Source organism: Acromyrmex echinatior, chromosome 1, assembly GCF_024713525.1.
Source record: "Acromyrmex echinatior isolate Ae372 chromosome 1, ASM2471352v2, whole genome shotgun sequence".
Classification (NCBI taxonomy): domain Eukaryota; kingdom Metazoa; phylum Arthropoda; class Insecta; order Hymenoptera; family Formicidae; genus Acromyrmex; species Acromyrmex echinatior.
In genome coordinates this window covers 18,344,545-18,360,600 of record NC_141852.1, presented here as the reverse complement: position 1 = coordinate 18,360,600, position 16,056 = coordinate 18,344,545, and the positions used below count along the sequence as shown (strand labels likewise).

Below are 16,056 nucleotides of genomic sequence, written 5' to 3'. Positions count from 1 at the left end.
TCAAAGAAGTTACTACAATTTTTTTATTTGTGACCACTGACCGGTTGTACTTACCGGTTACTTACAATTTATTGAAGTTATTTCTGAGTATAGAGTACTTCTGGCCACGGCTGTGTGATCTCAGAAAGCGATAATATCGAAAGAATACACGTAGTCGTCGCGGACCGTTCCGTATACACAAATTATGCTCATCCATAAGCTATCCGTCGAGAACGAGCCGACCTCTTCTCAGCGACATGACTGGTTTTCTCCGTATCCGACATACGCTTCGCCTCTCGCTAACGAGAAGAGCCACCTTGATGTCATAAGAAATTCCGATCCAGTGATTACGTCGTCTCGTCTCGTCCATTCGTTCGCTTGTTGCTTTTCCTCTGAACGCGCGCCATAAGATTCTTTTCGATCCGGAATCTCAATCAAACGCGGTACCACGGTTGCAGAGAAAAACAAAATAGAGACAGGCCAGGCTGACGAGCGGCGATATCATGCCTTTATCGCGATCGAGTGGGCACGAACCGTTTCCGTTCGAAGGTTCCTGGTGTTCTCGGCAGCTGCCAGCCGCGCGCAGTCGAAAAGTACGCGAGTCTCCTCCTTCTCGCGTTGTGGATGACAAGGTGGCGGGATCCAGAAAGAGCAGAAAGAGAGAGAGCCGAGACAGAAAAAGAGAGACAAGAGAAGCCGGCAGAGAGCAAAAAAGAAAAGAGGGGAAAAAAGGAGAAAGCAGAGAGAAGGAGGAGGAGATCGTCCATCTATCATCCTGCAAAGTGGGCAAGATGGACGGGACTCGAAACTTCCAGTCTCGAAGCTCCCGCTCCGCTCGGGCACAGCCTACAGTTTCTGACGATAAGGCTGGATCAGCCACCTTACAAAGGGACGTATTATGTTGCGACCTTACGGCGAGATTCTCACGGGCGTTCGGATGCGCGATAATCCTTCATCCGGCGCGGATAAACCAGCGTTAAAATCGTAAAATGTGGAAGATGCTAATTCGCACGCGCGCTGCAACGATCGCTACTCCGAAACTCTCGGAAACTGGTAATTCCGGTGGCAGCTTATTCTGCAGTTCCCTTCGAAGATGTTTCTCTTTAATTTATATATTAAATCAGACTCCGCTTTACAAAACTTTCTACCTTCTCTTTTTGCAAAGATGTCGGATGTTTTGTTCTTTGTTCAAGTAGCGAGCCAACGATGAAACAAAAAAGGCATTATATATATAATATCTCAGAATTATTTTATAGTAAATTTTTTCTCTACACTGCAATATCTAATTTTTTTTCTCTTTTTCATAAAATTACAGTAGGTAATACGATACTTTTGCATGAAACCGTATATTTTAGGATCTTCCTAGAATATATAATTAAATGAATCGGTAAACAAGCATGATTCAGAAAGTTACCGTCAATATAGGAACTCAGGCTTGATAATTGAACGATAAGTGGACGAGCGATTAATCAGGCTCTCCTTAACGCACAGCCCAAAGTTACATGTACTCGTCTCGTAAATTCGACGCGCAGCACAGGCACGCCAGGGTGTGGGTAGGTCGCGGTGAACGTAACGTATGATTAACTCATCGTGCAAACGTAGAAAGGTACGGTACTCCACGTGGTAAGAGGATGAAACCTACGTGATAATAAATGGTTTGACACAATGGAAAGGGGCGCGAACACTCCGTTGATTAGTATCACTCCGCTGTGCGGCCGTATTGCGGCGCTTGTAACGCGATACATTGGACAGCAACGTGCAAGCTGATATTTTACGACGCTCCAGCATTTGTCCGTTATACGTTTAAGCTGATAATAACCAGGACAAACGTCCACCGAACCGAACCCGCGTGCAGTGGCGCGAATGATTTAGGGAGACAAAATTCGAGAACCACGAGGAGACCACGGTGATTTTCGGACGTCGACAAATTATAGGCCCGTCATACAAGGAGCTGCGCGAACAATCTCGGTTTATCGCTCGAGAGAGCGGCTGTAATAATTATCGTGCAGTTGTTATCGCGTATCCCGACGATCGTAATACGCTGTATTATACAGCTTTCATGGCTCTTGCAGTAAATCCCTCTCAGCCTCGACGTTATGATGTTATTACATCACATGCAACTTGGTAATGTAAAATCGCATTAATAATATTGTTTAACGTTTTCGTACATTCATCAAATATATTATACATATATGATTATATTGATTATATTTGTCGCTCTTGTCGCGCAGTTTAACATCTTTATATTTTGATTAAGAAAACTAGTTTTTAACCAATTTTACAAACATAGAAGTACACGGGAGAATGTCTACCCGAGAACGCGCGAAGTTTTCAGACAGCCGTAGTTTTCCAACTCATGTCGCAAGTATGCTAAGCGGAAAATACCAGGAATCCCAGCGTAGGGCATCGTTGTAGAAACTATTAAAACCAGTTTACCACATACGCAAAGAGCGTTGTTACGAATGTTCCTGCGTACCATCCTGAGCATGTTACGTCCGAAGAATGCGCGGGCGTCCTCCAGAGATTGCAATTCTCGCCGTCGCAGTGGACTTCTCTCTCTCTCTCTCTGAAGTTTCACAATCCCTTACGACAGAGCGATCGTACCATGGGATGGAAAAGATCCTAAGGAGCGAGGGTTCCTGAACAGAGGCGGACGATACGTCGGATCTCGTTTCATCCCGTTCTTATCGCGCTAACGCAGTTAATGGCGCCGGCAACATTTGGAATTGGACGCTTGCTCGCGAGAGGCGAGGACCACCGAGTCCTTTTGTTAGTTTCGCGCGGGCGCGGTCACATCGAAATTCGGTAATTGCTTTCTGGGTTAGCTAGAATGATCTGAGAGAGATTTCTCGGGTCTCTCTCCATTTATCCTCGATTCGAAAGCACATAATGCAAATGCCCGATATGCTCGTTTTCTCTGTTGATTATTGTCGCAGCTCATCATCGTCGTCCATTCTCCGAGCTCAACTAGCTTGTCAACTTTGATGATGCAACATCATGCATTGTGAATCTATTTTGAATTTCCCATCCTTGTAAATTGGAAATGTGCACTGAGAGAAAAGTGTTTGGTATTTGTGATTATAATTACATGATAAATAATTGTATAGTTAGGATTGCTAAGAGCTTCATATTTATGGTTAATCTTATATTATTATACAGGGTATCTCGTAACTGTAATCACGATTTTTCTGGCACTTTCGATGATTTTTTTTTATTTAAAAATTATTTTAAATAAATGTTAATCGGTTTTCAATCGACTGCAAATTGCAATATTAAAAATTTGAAAAAAATTCTTTTTTAGGTAAAAAGTCAAGGCCATCTTAATTTTTTTTTAATGGCACTACTTGTTTGTGACTTTATAATATTGTATCTAATGTCAAGACAAATTCAAAATTATCTGTTATACTATAATCTTTAGATAACCTTAAATTTAGACGTGTAGGATCAATGAACTTGATTTTTTACCTAAAAAAGATTTTTTTGCTAATTTTACTTTATACTTTTATCTATTTTATTTTTTATTAATTAAATAATTATTTATATATTGTATTATTTTTATTAAAATATTATTTACAATAATAATATTATTGTACAAAATATTATTATACAATTAATTACAATCAAGAATTAATTTACGTTTAATTAAATTTTTCAGCATGCTCTTCTACTTATTTTATTTTTATATTGCAATAAGGATTCGCGTTGATTTTCGTAATTAATCACTTGAGATAATGAACGATATTTCGAAATAAGCTTTAGCATGTTCCTTTTGTCGAATCAACGTAGGCACTTGGAAATTCGGAAATTGCTTTTTACGATTGGATCGGACGCAGTGGGAATTTAATATCTCAAATTTCCCTGTATGTGATGAAAGTACTCAATTTCAGCTTACTCAGTCTCATGCATTTCTTGTTGCACATCCTCCCAATTTATTAAATTTATATAGGATGAAATTAATCTAATTTTATTAACAGATGTACTCATGAAATAATTTTTAAGAATTTTGCTACAAGTAACAAGTAGGTATAGTGTCAAGTATAAAGTTTCTGATCAATAATCGATAGTTATAAAACAGTTTTTAATTTGTTTCATAGTTCTGCGAAAGTACTCTAGAGAGATGAACTTTTATTGCGCGGCGTGTGACAAACGTTTATTCGATGGCACGATCAAACTCTACGGGGACAATAATATTTCGCGCCGACCAACTCGAACGCGAATGACGCGAGTTCCCTTTGTGCGTTCGGTGCAGACGTGGCCGCGCGTCGAAATTCGGTAATTACTTTCTGGATTGGCTCGAGCGAACTGGGAGTTCAATCTCCCAGTCTCGCACTCTCACCTTACATCCCTCGTTGTCTTTCTCTCTTTCTCTTTGCTCTCTCTACCTCGTTCTCCGTTTCGCGTTTTTGTTGTTCTTCTCTCGCCCACCATGACTCCCCTCACGTTCCCTCGCGAACATAATTACAGATTGCGAGTTCCAAGCCAATGGATAGTCAATGGCGAGCCGTAGACCCCAACCTATCATCACAAGCCTTTGGTTAACTCAGACCTCGAGAAGAGGTTTCGAGGTTCCATGGTATCCGCACGCTTTTCAAGGGGTTTCAACCGCGCCATTTGTCTAACCCTCGATCGTTCCAAGGTGTCTTTCCATATCAATGGGAGATGATTCAATTATTTGCTAACTCTTATTCGTTCTTTTATTATTTAGTTATATTAATTACATAGTATATACTTCCTCACGTGCGAAGAGGATAGATAGAATAACGTATGTTATTATCATTTTGATATACATGATAAGATGTCACTTGATATATTTTTAAAATATTATTTAATTAGATGTATACAAAAAATATTACAATTTTAATATCTTGAAAGAAAGAATAATCAATAAATAATATATATACAATAAATTTTTAAGAATTAAGAAAAATTTTTAAATCACATAGTAAAGACATTTTTAAGACATCGTCGCGGATTGATTTTGATGTAACTCGAAACAAGCTCCTTCAAGTATTCCGATCACGAAATACGTTAAGATAATTCGTAAGCAGCCGGCTGTCGCGTGAGACCGTGGAAATGGTCACTCGTTACGTGAGTAACGATCCCGACCGCGATGAGGAGTAGGTACTTGCGAAGTCTATGGCCACTCACGTGACGGTCTGGTATACACATGTGACCGGTCACACGCACAAGCGACAACTTTCTGGAGGATAATCGTGCACGTCGAACAGGTACTTGCCGCGGCATTCGACGCTCTTGAATAATTGATCGAAAATGTAGGACGAACTCGCGACTACAGCCGCAATAAAGTGGAACGAGCGGGTGTTGCACCGGTAATGGTGGACGTGGTCATCCGCCTTTGAGAGCGTAAAAGCTGAGAGGTCAATGGACAGTCGCGAATTAACGCGCCTTCTGGCGAACGTGACATCGGGCTCTGATAGTTTTCGAATTGCAACAATTGCATATGTAGAAAATTGGGACACTGCCGATCTTGAAAACTATTGGAAAATTCAATTTGATTCGCTTAGAATTGAATTGGACTCATTGGAAAATTTGATTTATTCTAAATTAGACTCATAATATCATATTATTAACCAATATATTTTAATTAATAATTGATGTATTTTCGAATAAAAGTATCTTCTATAATATAAGATATGTTATTCAACTTAAATCTAATTTCTCTTTTAAAATATTAATTTGGAAATTGAAGAAAAAAAAACTGAATAAATTTCTCTCTAAAAAAAATTTAAAAGTATCCATATCTTTAATAATATTTAAAAAAATTGAACGTAATGAAATTACATCTTTCGTGTTGTCTATATTTGAACCTTCTTTAGTTATATTACATAATATGTTATTTTAGGAATTATATTAATTTTTAAGATAGTAATTACGATTGTTAAAAATAAATAACTATTTGACAAATCATAATCAGACTTTTTGAAATAAATATTATATTCTGTTTTATAGAGATCTTAGCCACAATCAGATTGCCACCATAGGACCGAAGACTCTCAGAGGAGTGTCCGCTCTCAGACATTTGTAAGTATCTTATCGGATATGCTTGCCACAAAGACAGATTGTTCCGTAACAATCTCTCTCGAGACCATTTAGTCACAGTCTAGTAGCTCATTATAAACTATGCTCAAGTTGTTTTACATATGACAACTCTACTCGCATTACAGATAAAGCTCTGATAAAATTTCAGATAAAACTCATGGGTCGAGTTAGTATTTCAAATCTACTATAACGTGTATTATAATTATCCTATATTTTTCTACGTCACCTATCAGTTTAAGTAGTTAAAATATTATATGGTCAGACAACTCTAATAGTCAAAACGTAACATAATATTTTTCTGAAATGTATAATTTATCTCTCTTTCACATTATTTTATTCATGTGAGAAGTTTAAAAAAATTAAATATTTTATTAAAATTTTACTTTTTTTCCTTATAGATTACTTGACAATAATGTATTGACTTGTGTGGATGAGGCTTCGATACGAGAATTGAAAGATTTAGAAATATTGTAAGTACACGAATTCGTTACGTTATGTATTTAAATTACACGTTTTCCATCAAAATTATTGAGAGAATTTATGTGAGAGAGAATAGAAACTTGTCAAATCAATTATTCATTTTAGAATGCTGAATAATAACAAACTTATAACGCTCGGCAAGGAGATGTTGAACGGCTTGTCGCATTTGCGAACTTTGAAGCTTGCGGAGAACGCATTCGCTTGCGATTGCCATTTAGCATGGTTATCGCGTCATTTGAAGACTTATCCTCGCCTAGGGCAACATACACGATGCTCATCTCCGGCTCATCTCAAGGAACGCAATCTCGCCGAAGTGCAAGTGAGTCTGATTAGAGTTATGTTACCATCTATTGAATTCCAGTTTGCAAAACCCACAAAAGTTATTTCTTATCAGAATCTATGTACGCGCGTTTACATAATGCATAAATATATCAAGTCTTATTTATAAACGTATGTTAAAAATATGTTCTTATTAAATTACGTTTGTGTATACACGTATAAAATGTAGTTTAGATCTTTTAATACGGATAAAAATGATTGAAAAATTTTTACTTTACAAGATTAATAAAAAATATGTCTATTTTTGCTGAATTTATAACAAACTTTATTTATCTGAAAGTAGAAATATCAAAGGTGTAAAGTAATAAGTACATTAGAGTTATAATAAATCTATTTAAGTGATAATTACCTTACAGTAAATTATATTATTTTCAAGACTGTGAGCACGAATAACTCTTAAAGTTATTTTACGAAATGTAAAAAGTATCTTATAGTGTAGTTATTACGATCGCTTATTTACCAGAAAAGTAAAATAAATTTTATAGTAGACACCTGTCTTCGTATAAACTTACTAATTCCATTTTACTAGAATTCTAGTATATATTAATTACTTTTCAATACATTTTATAATAATATTAGGTGTTGGAATTAATTCGTAGCGTTTTACAAGTGATGGGAAGTACTTTCATTAATGTATTTTTTAATGCTCATGTGAAATAAATAACATTCTTTCATTAAAAAACGCTACGAATTAATTCCAACACCTAATACATTTTCCTCCATCTAGATACAATATTATTTCAATTGTTAACTAAACATTGTATGAGAAAAAAAGGTTTCTACAGGACATTTCTGTGATCGTTAAGCTTATCGATATCGTTTCTCGTTAACCCACTTCGTGCCTAATACGACTTCTAAATCCATTGTTTGCAGGAGCACGAGTTCAAATGTTCGGGCCTGGTCGAGCGAACGGGATCGGAATGCAGCGCTGAACCCCAATGCCCGCATCCTTGTAAATGCGCTGATGGGATCGTCGATTGCAGAGAGAACTCCTTGACGAAAGTGCCAACTCACCTTCCCGAGGATACCACAGAATTGTAAGTAAAATTGTCGCGCGCCATGTTCGCGCATTGTGTATCTGTTCTTCATCTGATTTATTTCCCGTTTACAAACACATATACACGAATATCACATACGCGCGCGCACACACACACACACACACACACACACACACACACACACACACACACACACACACACACACACACACACATACGCATACGCATACACACACGTAGATATTATTGATAACGCGAATTGAGCTGTACATTATTCTTTCAAGTACACTTTATTTCTTCTCTTATATTTAGTACTTGTAGTTGTTGCACAACAAATTAATATTTATATTTTTCTAAATTTAAATAAATTTTATTTATAAATTCGCGATTTTATTACTAATTTTTTTAAGATAATCTTATGTAAAGCCGAGAAAACTAAATAATTTTATAAAATTTGTCAAGATTAGTAATATAATACACATGAAACACAGAATAATATATTTATTTACGTGGAGAAGAGTGAAATACATGAAATAGTATAATGCAAACGAGTATAAAACAATCGGTAGCCTTGCAGCTTTATGAAACGGCTACTACCTAGCACAAATGTGCAGATTCGCTAACTTATTTGTATAATTTGTTTTTCTATAATTGCCTGCAGGCGGTTGGAACAAAACGGCATTACGGAAATTCCACCAAAGGCTTTCTCGCCATATAGAAAATTGCGAAGAATGTGAGTGATGTTTGTGATTGACTTACTTTAGTATATACATGTATACAGATCGCTTTTGCGCATGTCGACCCCAACATTTAATACTTTTATATGTTTCTGGTTTTTCGCCCGCAGTGACCTGAGCAACAACCAGATAAAAAAGGTAGCAGCAGATGCTTTCCACGGATTGAAGTCCCTCGAATCGCTGTATGTATCTTTTTCTCTTTACTGATACATTTTGAATAACATTCTATTCTATTTTAAAAAACATTCATTCTTTTACCACAATGACAAAAATATATTTGGTTGCAGAGTTCTATATGGCAACAAAATCACTGAGCTACCAGCTGGTCTTTTCCAAGGTCTTACAAATCTGCAATTATTGTGAGTAGATAAAGAAAAAAGAGAGAGAGGATTATAAATTTAATGAATAGAATTTAAAACTAAAAAACGAATTGCACGAAAGTCAGTTTTATTAAAGTTAATAAATTGGAATAGATATATATTGTATATATAATTTTCTATTGCATGATGCGAGGTCGACTTTAAGAAGGCGAGAATTAATAATTCATATTAGAATCACTAAAGAAAATGTTTTTATTCATGGTTTCACGTATTGTTCTCGCTTTCCCGTGAAGCATTGCAACGAGGCAACTGTTGGAAATTATGGCGAAACTTATTGTTTCAGGTTACTGAATGCCAATGAGATATCATGCATACGAACAGACCTGTTCAAAGACTTAACCAGTCTCACCTTGCTGTCTTTGTACGACAACAATATACGTTCGTTAGCTAATGGGACTTTTGCCAACCTGCGGAGCATTAAAACACTGTTCGTATTATGCAAAACTACATAAGTTCTTACAATTATTTCCTAATTTGGACGAAAAATTTGTTTATTATTAAAATAATTAACGAAGAAGATATTTCGTACCACATTTTAAAGAATCTGCAGCCAGTAATTCTTTTTTTCGCAGGCATTTGGCGAGGAATCCGTTCATCTGCGATTGCAATCTACGCTGGCTGAGCGCGTATCTTCACGCGCATCCTATAGAGACATCCGGCGCTAAATGCGAAACGCCAAAAAGAGCACAGAAACGGAAGATCGATTCGATGCGGGACGACAAGTTCAAATGTAAGGGTAAGCACAATTCGACTTTCCGGTATATCTCTTCTTAACACTTCGGCAGAGTAATGTACAGGTCGGTAGTCTATATGGAGGAAAATATATTGCACGATGAATGTAAATAGGTCCCTTTTATCCGTTTACTTGTATTTATAATACATTTCACATCTTCAAATTTTCGTATTATCATATATGTAATTACATTCATATTCATATCTGTATGAAATTCATCTATCACCTTGCATCAATACAATTTCAATAAATATCATTTTATTATCTATCTTACATCAGCTTTTAAATGCTAAAAATTGAAAGTAGCGCTTACCTTACATATGGAAAGTGAGAGAAAGCGAATAAGCAGAATGGAAATCGGATTATATTACCATTTATAAATTAATATTCGTTCTTTCGCTAAGAAAGGATATATCGAAAGCCGATGCCAAGCTATTGAATTGATCAATCGTGTCACTTTATTACCAATCACATGTGATGGTATACGTGCCACATTCGAACAACCGATCCACGGTTTCCATTTTCACTCGTGTGAAATCACCCACCATCGTTCCTGTTGCTTCCAATGCTTCTTGCATCACATATCCAGACACGTACGTCTTCTCCTTTCTCTCTGTCTCGATTCTTCTTCGTTCTTGTCGACACGTCCGGAACAGGTGACCAGACGATCTATATAGGTACTCTCGCACGGTAGGATAAATGCTGGTCACTTTGTTGGACGTATGTAATTGCCGATGGATGTATCTTGCTAACCGTAATACCGCCCGGTGTGCATTAATGTCAGCTGATGTTATGTACATTCGCAAAGACGCTTGCAAACTCGTTCATGCTCGCATAATGATAATCATTTAGCAAAACGAAACTGCATATAAACGATTTACGTAAATAAAGATCGTGCCCTAAGAAGATGTATTTTTTGAAATTTTATTCTTCCGTCAATGTATGGAGTTTTCCTTTAAATTATTCACGAAAGAAGATCATAAGAAAATATTTGAGCATATCATAGCGTTAAAATATGAATATATTGGATAAAGACAAAGAAGCTATGATTTATTAAGAATTTTAATAAATATCGCTGTTTTGATACTTTTTAAATTTTAGGAAGTTAGTTAAAAATATTTTCAGAGCAAATTTATATTTTTTATAATTAAAAACTGTCCTTCGACGTTATATATCATGCTTTATGCGAAATATATGATGCACTCACAGCATGCTTATTATATCATAGTTCGTAAATTTTGATATGCAACTTCCGGAATTACAAAAATTCTATCTTTGTTATTTTCATCGCGCAGTGGTTTATCTTGTCTTTTTGCGACACCGTAATTCTAGGGAAATTTATTGCAACCGTACGAATGTCCCTTCTACAGAATGCATCTTTTACGACATGTTTTTTGCGGAACTATCCGTGTTTGCCGTATCCGTTTGAGAATAATACCTAGAAGTCTCTAACCTTCCTTTATGCAGCCTCAAGTTTCACTCGGATGCACTCTCCTTGTATGCCATACTATTCCGAAAAGCATATGTACTATTATACTTACATATGTGTACACGCGGTTGTATAGAGGTGAAATGCAAAAACCCAGCAGAACCGTGCAATATCTTGCTTGTTAACATTTTGAATACAAAATAGTCACATACAGATTTTATATATAAACAATGTAATTATCTCGCGACTATATTAATTAATTTATAATTAAACATCACATGTTATTGGTATAAACTTATATAAACTTTATATAAATATCGATGTTGTTGAAGATTTGCTTTGAACGATATGTGTAATGTGTTACATTAATTTATTAAAAAAAAAAAAATACCGAACAATTGCATATAGAGATAGCTTGAATATAATCAGTATCATATGGAAAGAACTGTTTTGCTAAAATATCTAAAAATTCAGTTAGATACAGATCTGAATAATTTTGTTGTCATTAAAATAATTACGTTGAAATACCGAAATAATATATTATATATTATATATATATATATATATATATATATATATATATATATATAGGACTCCCAAATTGATTACTGAAATATATCATTATTTTGATATAGACTAATAAAATTATTCTCAAATTTGTATTTAGTAAAATTTTTAGATAATTCAAAAAAACCGTGCACTGAAAAAAGATAATATCCAGTATCCGTTCCTGCAACTTACTTCATACACGTTTACATGAAACTCAATTTAGAGTTAAGAAAAAAAACGGCATATGTGCACTTATGCCAGTATAAATGTGCGCATAACTGCTACCTGTAGTTCCATAAACGGGAACTTACGTTGAACGTTAAACTTGTAGACAACTTCCGTAACTTGCATCTCCGGTCACGGCAAAAAATTTATACGATACCTTTGCTTCTGCATTACGAAGGATTTCGTGAGAATTAGGAGGAGAGTGCTTCGTAGAAAGAAACAAATGTTGCTCCTTAAGCAGCACTTCCATCCGAGTACGTAAGAGTATTGGCGAAGCGGACGGTAGAAGAGACAATGGAAAATAATAATTTTTAACTTTACTTACGGAAACGCAAATTTATTTTTATTATTTATATTTCTCATGTCATTATTTGTCTCAAACAAATTTTTGTCAGTTATATTTTCATATAAAATATAAATGATTGTACTTCTGTGAGATATCTGTTTTTTTATCATTTATTCGTTGCATTATTCTTCAATAGAAAAATTAATTTTTTTTTAATCATCGTTACCAGTCGTAGCTTTTGATATGTAGTTTTATTTATTTATAAAAAGCATACGACGTTAAAGAGAGAAATAAGCGAATACACATTTACATTGGAAAAGAGAAAAAAAAATCAATTCTTGATGACTTTTAATTTAATTTCTTTCTCTTTGATTAACGAATAAAAGCCACTATTGTATTTAGACCGCCGCGGAGAAAGCACAGTCGCTATGCGAGATGCTAAACGGCATTATACATGTTGCAATGTGTATCGTCGATATAATTATGTATGCGTACATCACACCCGGCAATTTGTAATGTGGTGTATAATACGATGATAAATCATTTCTGCCGTAGTCGCACTCATACATAAACATATTTAACCCTCAACACTAACGCACGACGTTAAACACTCGATTAACGTGCAAGTACATATGGCATCATACGTACGAGTGATTTCGTTTAACGACGCCATTAATTACACTGTTCATTATCAAAATTTATCGTTAATGAATCGACATCATCATCATTACGTTTACCATATAATTATGTTCGACCACAATTTTCACGAAGAAATGCAACGTATATTTGTGGCCGGGATATCACACGACTGCTTTGCGCACGACGTGTACATATTACGTCGCGTCGTATCTCGAATCAGGAACAGGGTCGAGTGCGGAAGTGTTGTTCAGGCGCGATTGTTAGAATTTGACTCTATCCAGAAACTTTGTCCGCAGGTGACGAGGAACTGCTAACAAAAAGAGCTGGCGAGTGCATTCTGCCTGGCGCTTGCCCCGCGCAGTGCACATGCAACGGCGCGACGGTCGATTGCTCAAACAAGAGATTAACTGCGATACCAAAAGACTTACCGCTTTACACGTCGACTTTGTAAGTATATACTTCTCTTAATTGGCGTGTTAAGTTACCACGTATGAAATCTAGAAAAAGGAAGAAAGAAACGACTTTGTTAATCCGACTGATCATTGATGCTATCGAGGTCCTGTCAGATAAACTCTGCAAATTCCGTTTTTCATCATTGATAAATAAGTCGTCGATAATGAAAAGATTCGACAGGCAAAAGATGTATCTTCCATTAAAAAATTTCCTTCAACAATATTTTATTTATCGTTACGTTACTAAGAAACGTACGTGGGCGTGCAAAATGAGAAAACTAAAAGCAAACTCAATTTATGTCATACAGGATGTAGCAGCATCCGCAATATATTTCATGCAGTTATGTTTGTCATGCTGAACGTACTTGTACCGCGAACATTTTTAGTACCTCCCAAAATACTATGTGACATCGCGCTGATGAAGAGGTAGTCGGTTGATATAAAATAAGGAAAATTTTTTCAAAATGTTTATGCTTTCGATATTCGAATATTAAATAATAGCGTTCGCTTTGCCAGACATTCTTGCCTTTGATCGTAATTAAAGATATTGTATAACGAGGCGCTTTTACTGAATAATGGGTAATAATTATATGTTACAATTTAGTAATAATTATGCTACTTTCAATAATGTTTGCAAGTTGTAAAAATTATTTATCCCTCTAAATAATGAATATTCTAAATAATAATGTTACATTTATACATGCAATAAGTATCTATATTAAGTAGCAATATTAGCAATATTAAGGAACGAGATTATGGAAACAATTTCGATAAATACGATAGTAATCAGCATTATGAGCTCTAATTATATTTAGCTAATAACAATTAGCATGTTAAACATAGATACATATATATATGAATTGATCATGATGAATTACAAATTGAAACAATATAATTCCAAAAGATAATCTCAAATAATTTAAAAAGTATGATTCAATTGCTCGTATAATTAAACTAAGTAATGATAGTGAAAATAAAAAGAACTATATAGTAAAGATCATTAATCCATTTTGAATTGATACGTCGTTTTACAATTTTGGCTTCCAATAAATAGTTATAATATATTTCTAGTTTACAATTATTTTACAATTAGTGTAACATTTTATTAAATATGCATTCTAGATTATTATTTTTTCATGAGAAAATATTCACTTCAAATTGTTGAGTATTGGACAAGCCAATCGATTGGTCGAGACGGTCCAGACGAGTGGTTAGGATGAATATTACTCGTCTGTAGAGAATTCTCGTCGCTCAGTTCGAATATTAATTCGATCGTTGAACCAGATAATCACCTGATTAAATCGTAGAGTGCAATGGGAAAAGAACAATGAGATTGGACTATTATTCGCAGTAAATTACGCATCTGATTTGTTCAATGGATCGACGTTTTATTAAAAAAATTAATTTCTCAATATCATTCAATAATCAATATATTAGCCCTTATAAAGAAATATAACATATATAATATATATAATACATATATTATAATATATGTATATATATATATATATATATAAAATTAATTTTAATTTTAACATTTTATATATATATATATATATATATATACATATATAAAATTAAAATGTTTCTTTGGTATACGTGGTTTTTAGCTTTTATCTTTGCTACCTTATTTGTATTTTGTATTCAAATTTATCAATGTACGTTATAAATAACAGTATAAAAATTTATCGATTCGCTTGTGATTAAATTTCCCTTTTTAAGAATTTTAAAACTATACAGTTTAAAAATAAAACAGTGGCAGAGTTATTAATAATTGTTACAGCAATTTATTATTTCATTCTATTTCAGGCATGGAACATTTTTGTACTTCGATAAATCCGAAGTTAATAGTTTTATCCGAACGTTAGAACGTATTAATTACCAACGAAGCAAAACAATCAACTGCAAGTTACACTATTGCTCAATATATATCGTGCGAACATTCTGCAATGCACCAATTTCTCTGCTCGAGAGTTATTCCAACGCGCAATTCGCAAAATTTATTGAGCGACGCATTGTTATAACGCGGTAGCGAATAAATTGCTCGGTGGGTAGTCGAAAACAAGTGATAGAGTAACGAACAGAAAGTACCAATTTTGCCGCTTTTTTTACGTTGTCGAGTAACAAACTGACCGTACATGCATATCGCGAACGTGCATGCATGTTTTGACAGTATGACAGTCGCGACTTCGTTCTACTTGCATTCCTTTCCACTTGTATGTTCACACCAGGTTGTTGAGCAACAATGAACTGGACAAGATCAAAGCAGACGGCCTTTTTGAGAAGTTGCCGGAGTTACAGCATCTGGATCTCAGGAAAAATAAAATCTCCCGCATCGAGGCGTCCGCCTTTCAAGGGGCTCACAATCTCACCGACCTGTAAGTCACTACAAGTTTCGAATTATATCGTTTTCGTAGTATAGCCCCAACCTGTTTCTTCTTTGCACATTGTCGTCGTCATCGTCGTTGTCTTTCTGGAAAACTTCGCTTTTGCCGGCACAATAGAAGCCATTCTAGAAATACCGCTGTGTAACGCCAGGATTATTTTCTTTGCGCGGTTTTCTTCTATAGTTGATATTTCCAACTTTAGAAAATCTCTCTCGAGGAATTTTCGAAGATCGCATTGTCTCTGAAGACAATTATTAAAACAATACCGGTTTTTCAAAGACTTGAGCGGTATAGTGTTTGTTGATTGCGTGTCGCAATTTGCTGAACTAAATTGCAGCTATTAATTTTTAAACAAAAGTGTCAAAAGACCGCGATGCGAATAC

At 35.1% G+C, this 16,056-nt stretch overlaps 1 protein-coding gene across 5 annotated transcripts in view; it reads left to right on the top strand.

Moving 5' to 3' along the window:
* The window catches only part of sli (slit guidance ligand), a 354,258-nt gene that overhangs the window by 312,053 nt on the left and 26,149 nt on the right, over positions 1-16,056 (top strand). For 4 of the 5 annotated variants that reach the window (XM_011070695.2, XM_087404862.1, XM_087404873.1 and 1 more), the window contains exons 4-14: positions 5,950-6,021; positions 6,438-6,509; positions 6,625-6,838; positions 7,732-7,895; positions 8,518-8,589; positions 8,704-8,775; positions 8,881-8,952; positions 9,257-9,400; positions 9,546-9,709; positions 13,131-13,281; positions 15,518-15,664. In XM_011070695.2, coding sequence (XP_011068997.1) covers positions 5,950-6,021; positions 6,438-6,509; positions 6,625-6,838; positions 7,732-7,895; positions 8,518-8,589; positions 8,704-8,775; positions 8,881-8,952; positions 9,257-9,400; positions 9,546-9,709; positions 13,131-13,281; positions 15,518-15,664 — 1,344 coding nt within the window. The remainder of the gene's footprint in view (positions 1-5,949; positions 6,022-6,437; positions 6,510-6,624; positions 6,839-7,731; positions 7,896-8,517; positions 8,590-8,703; positions 8,776-8,880; positions 8,953-9,256; positions 9,401-9,545; positions 9,710-13,130; positions 13,282-15,517; positions 15,665-16,056) is intronic. The other variant, XM_011070696.2, reaches the window with a different exon arrangement.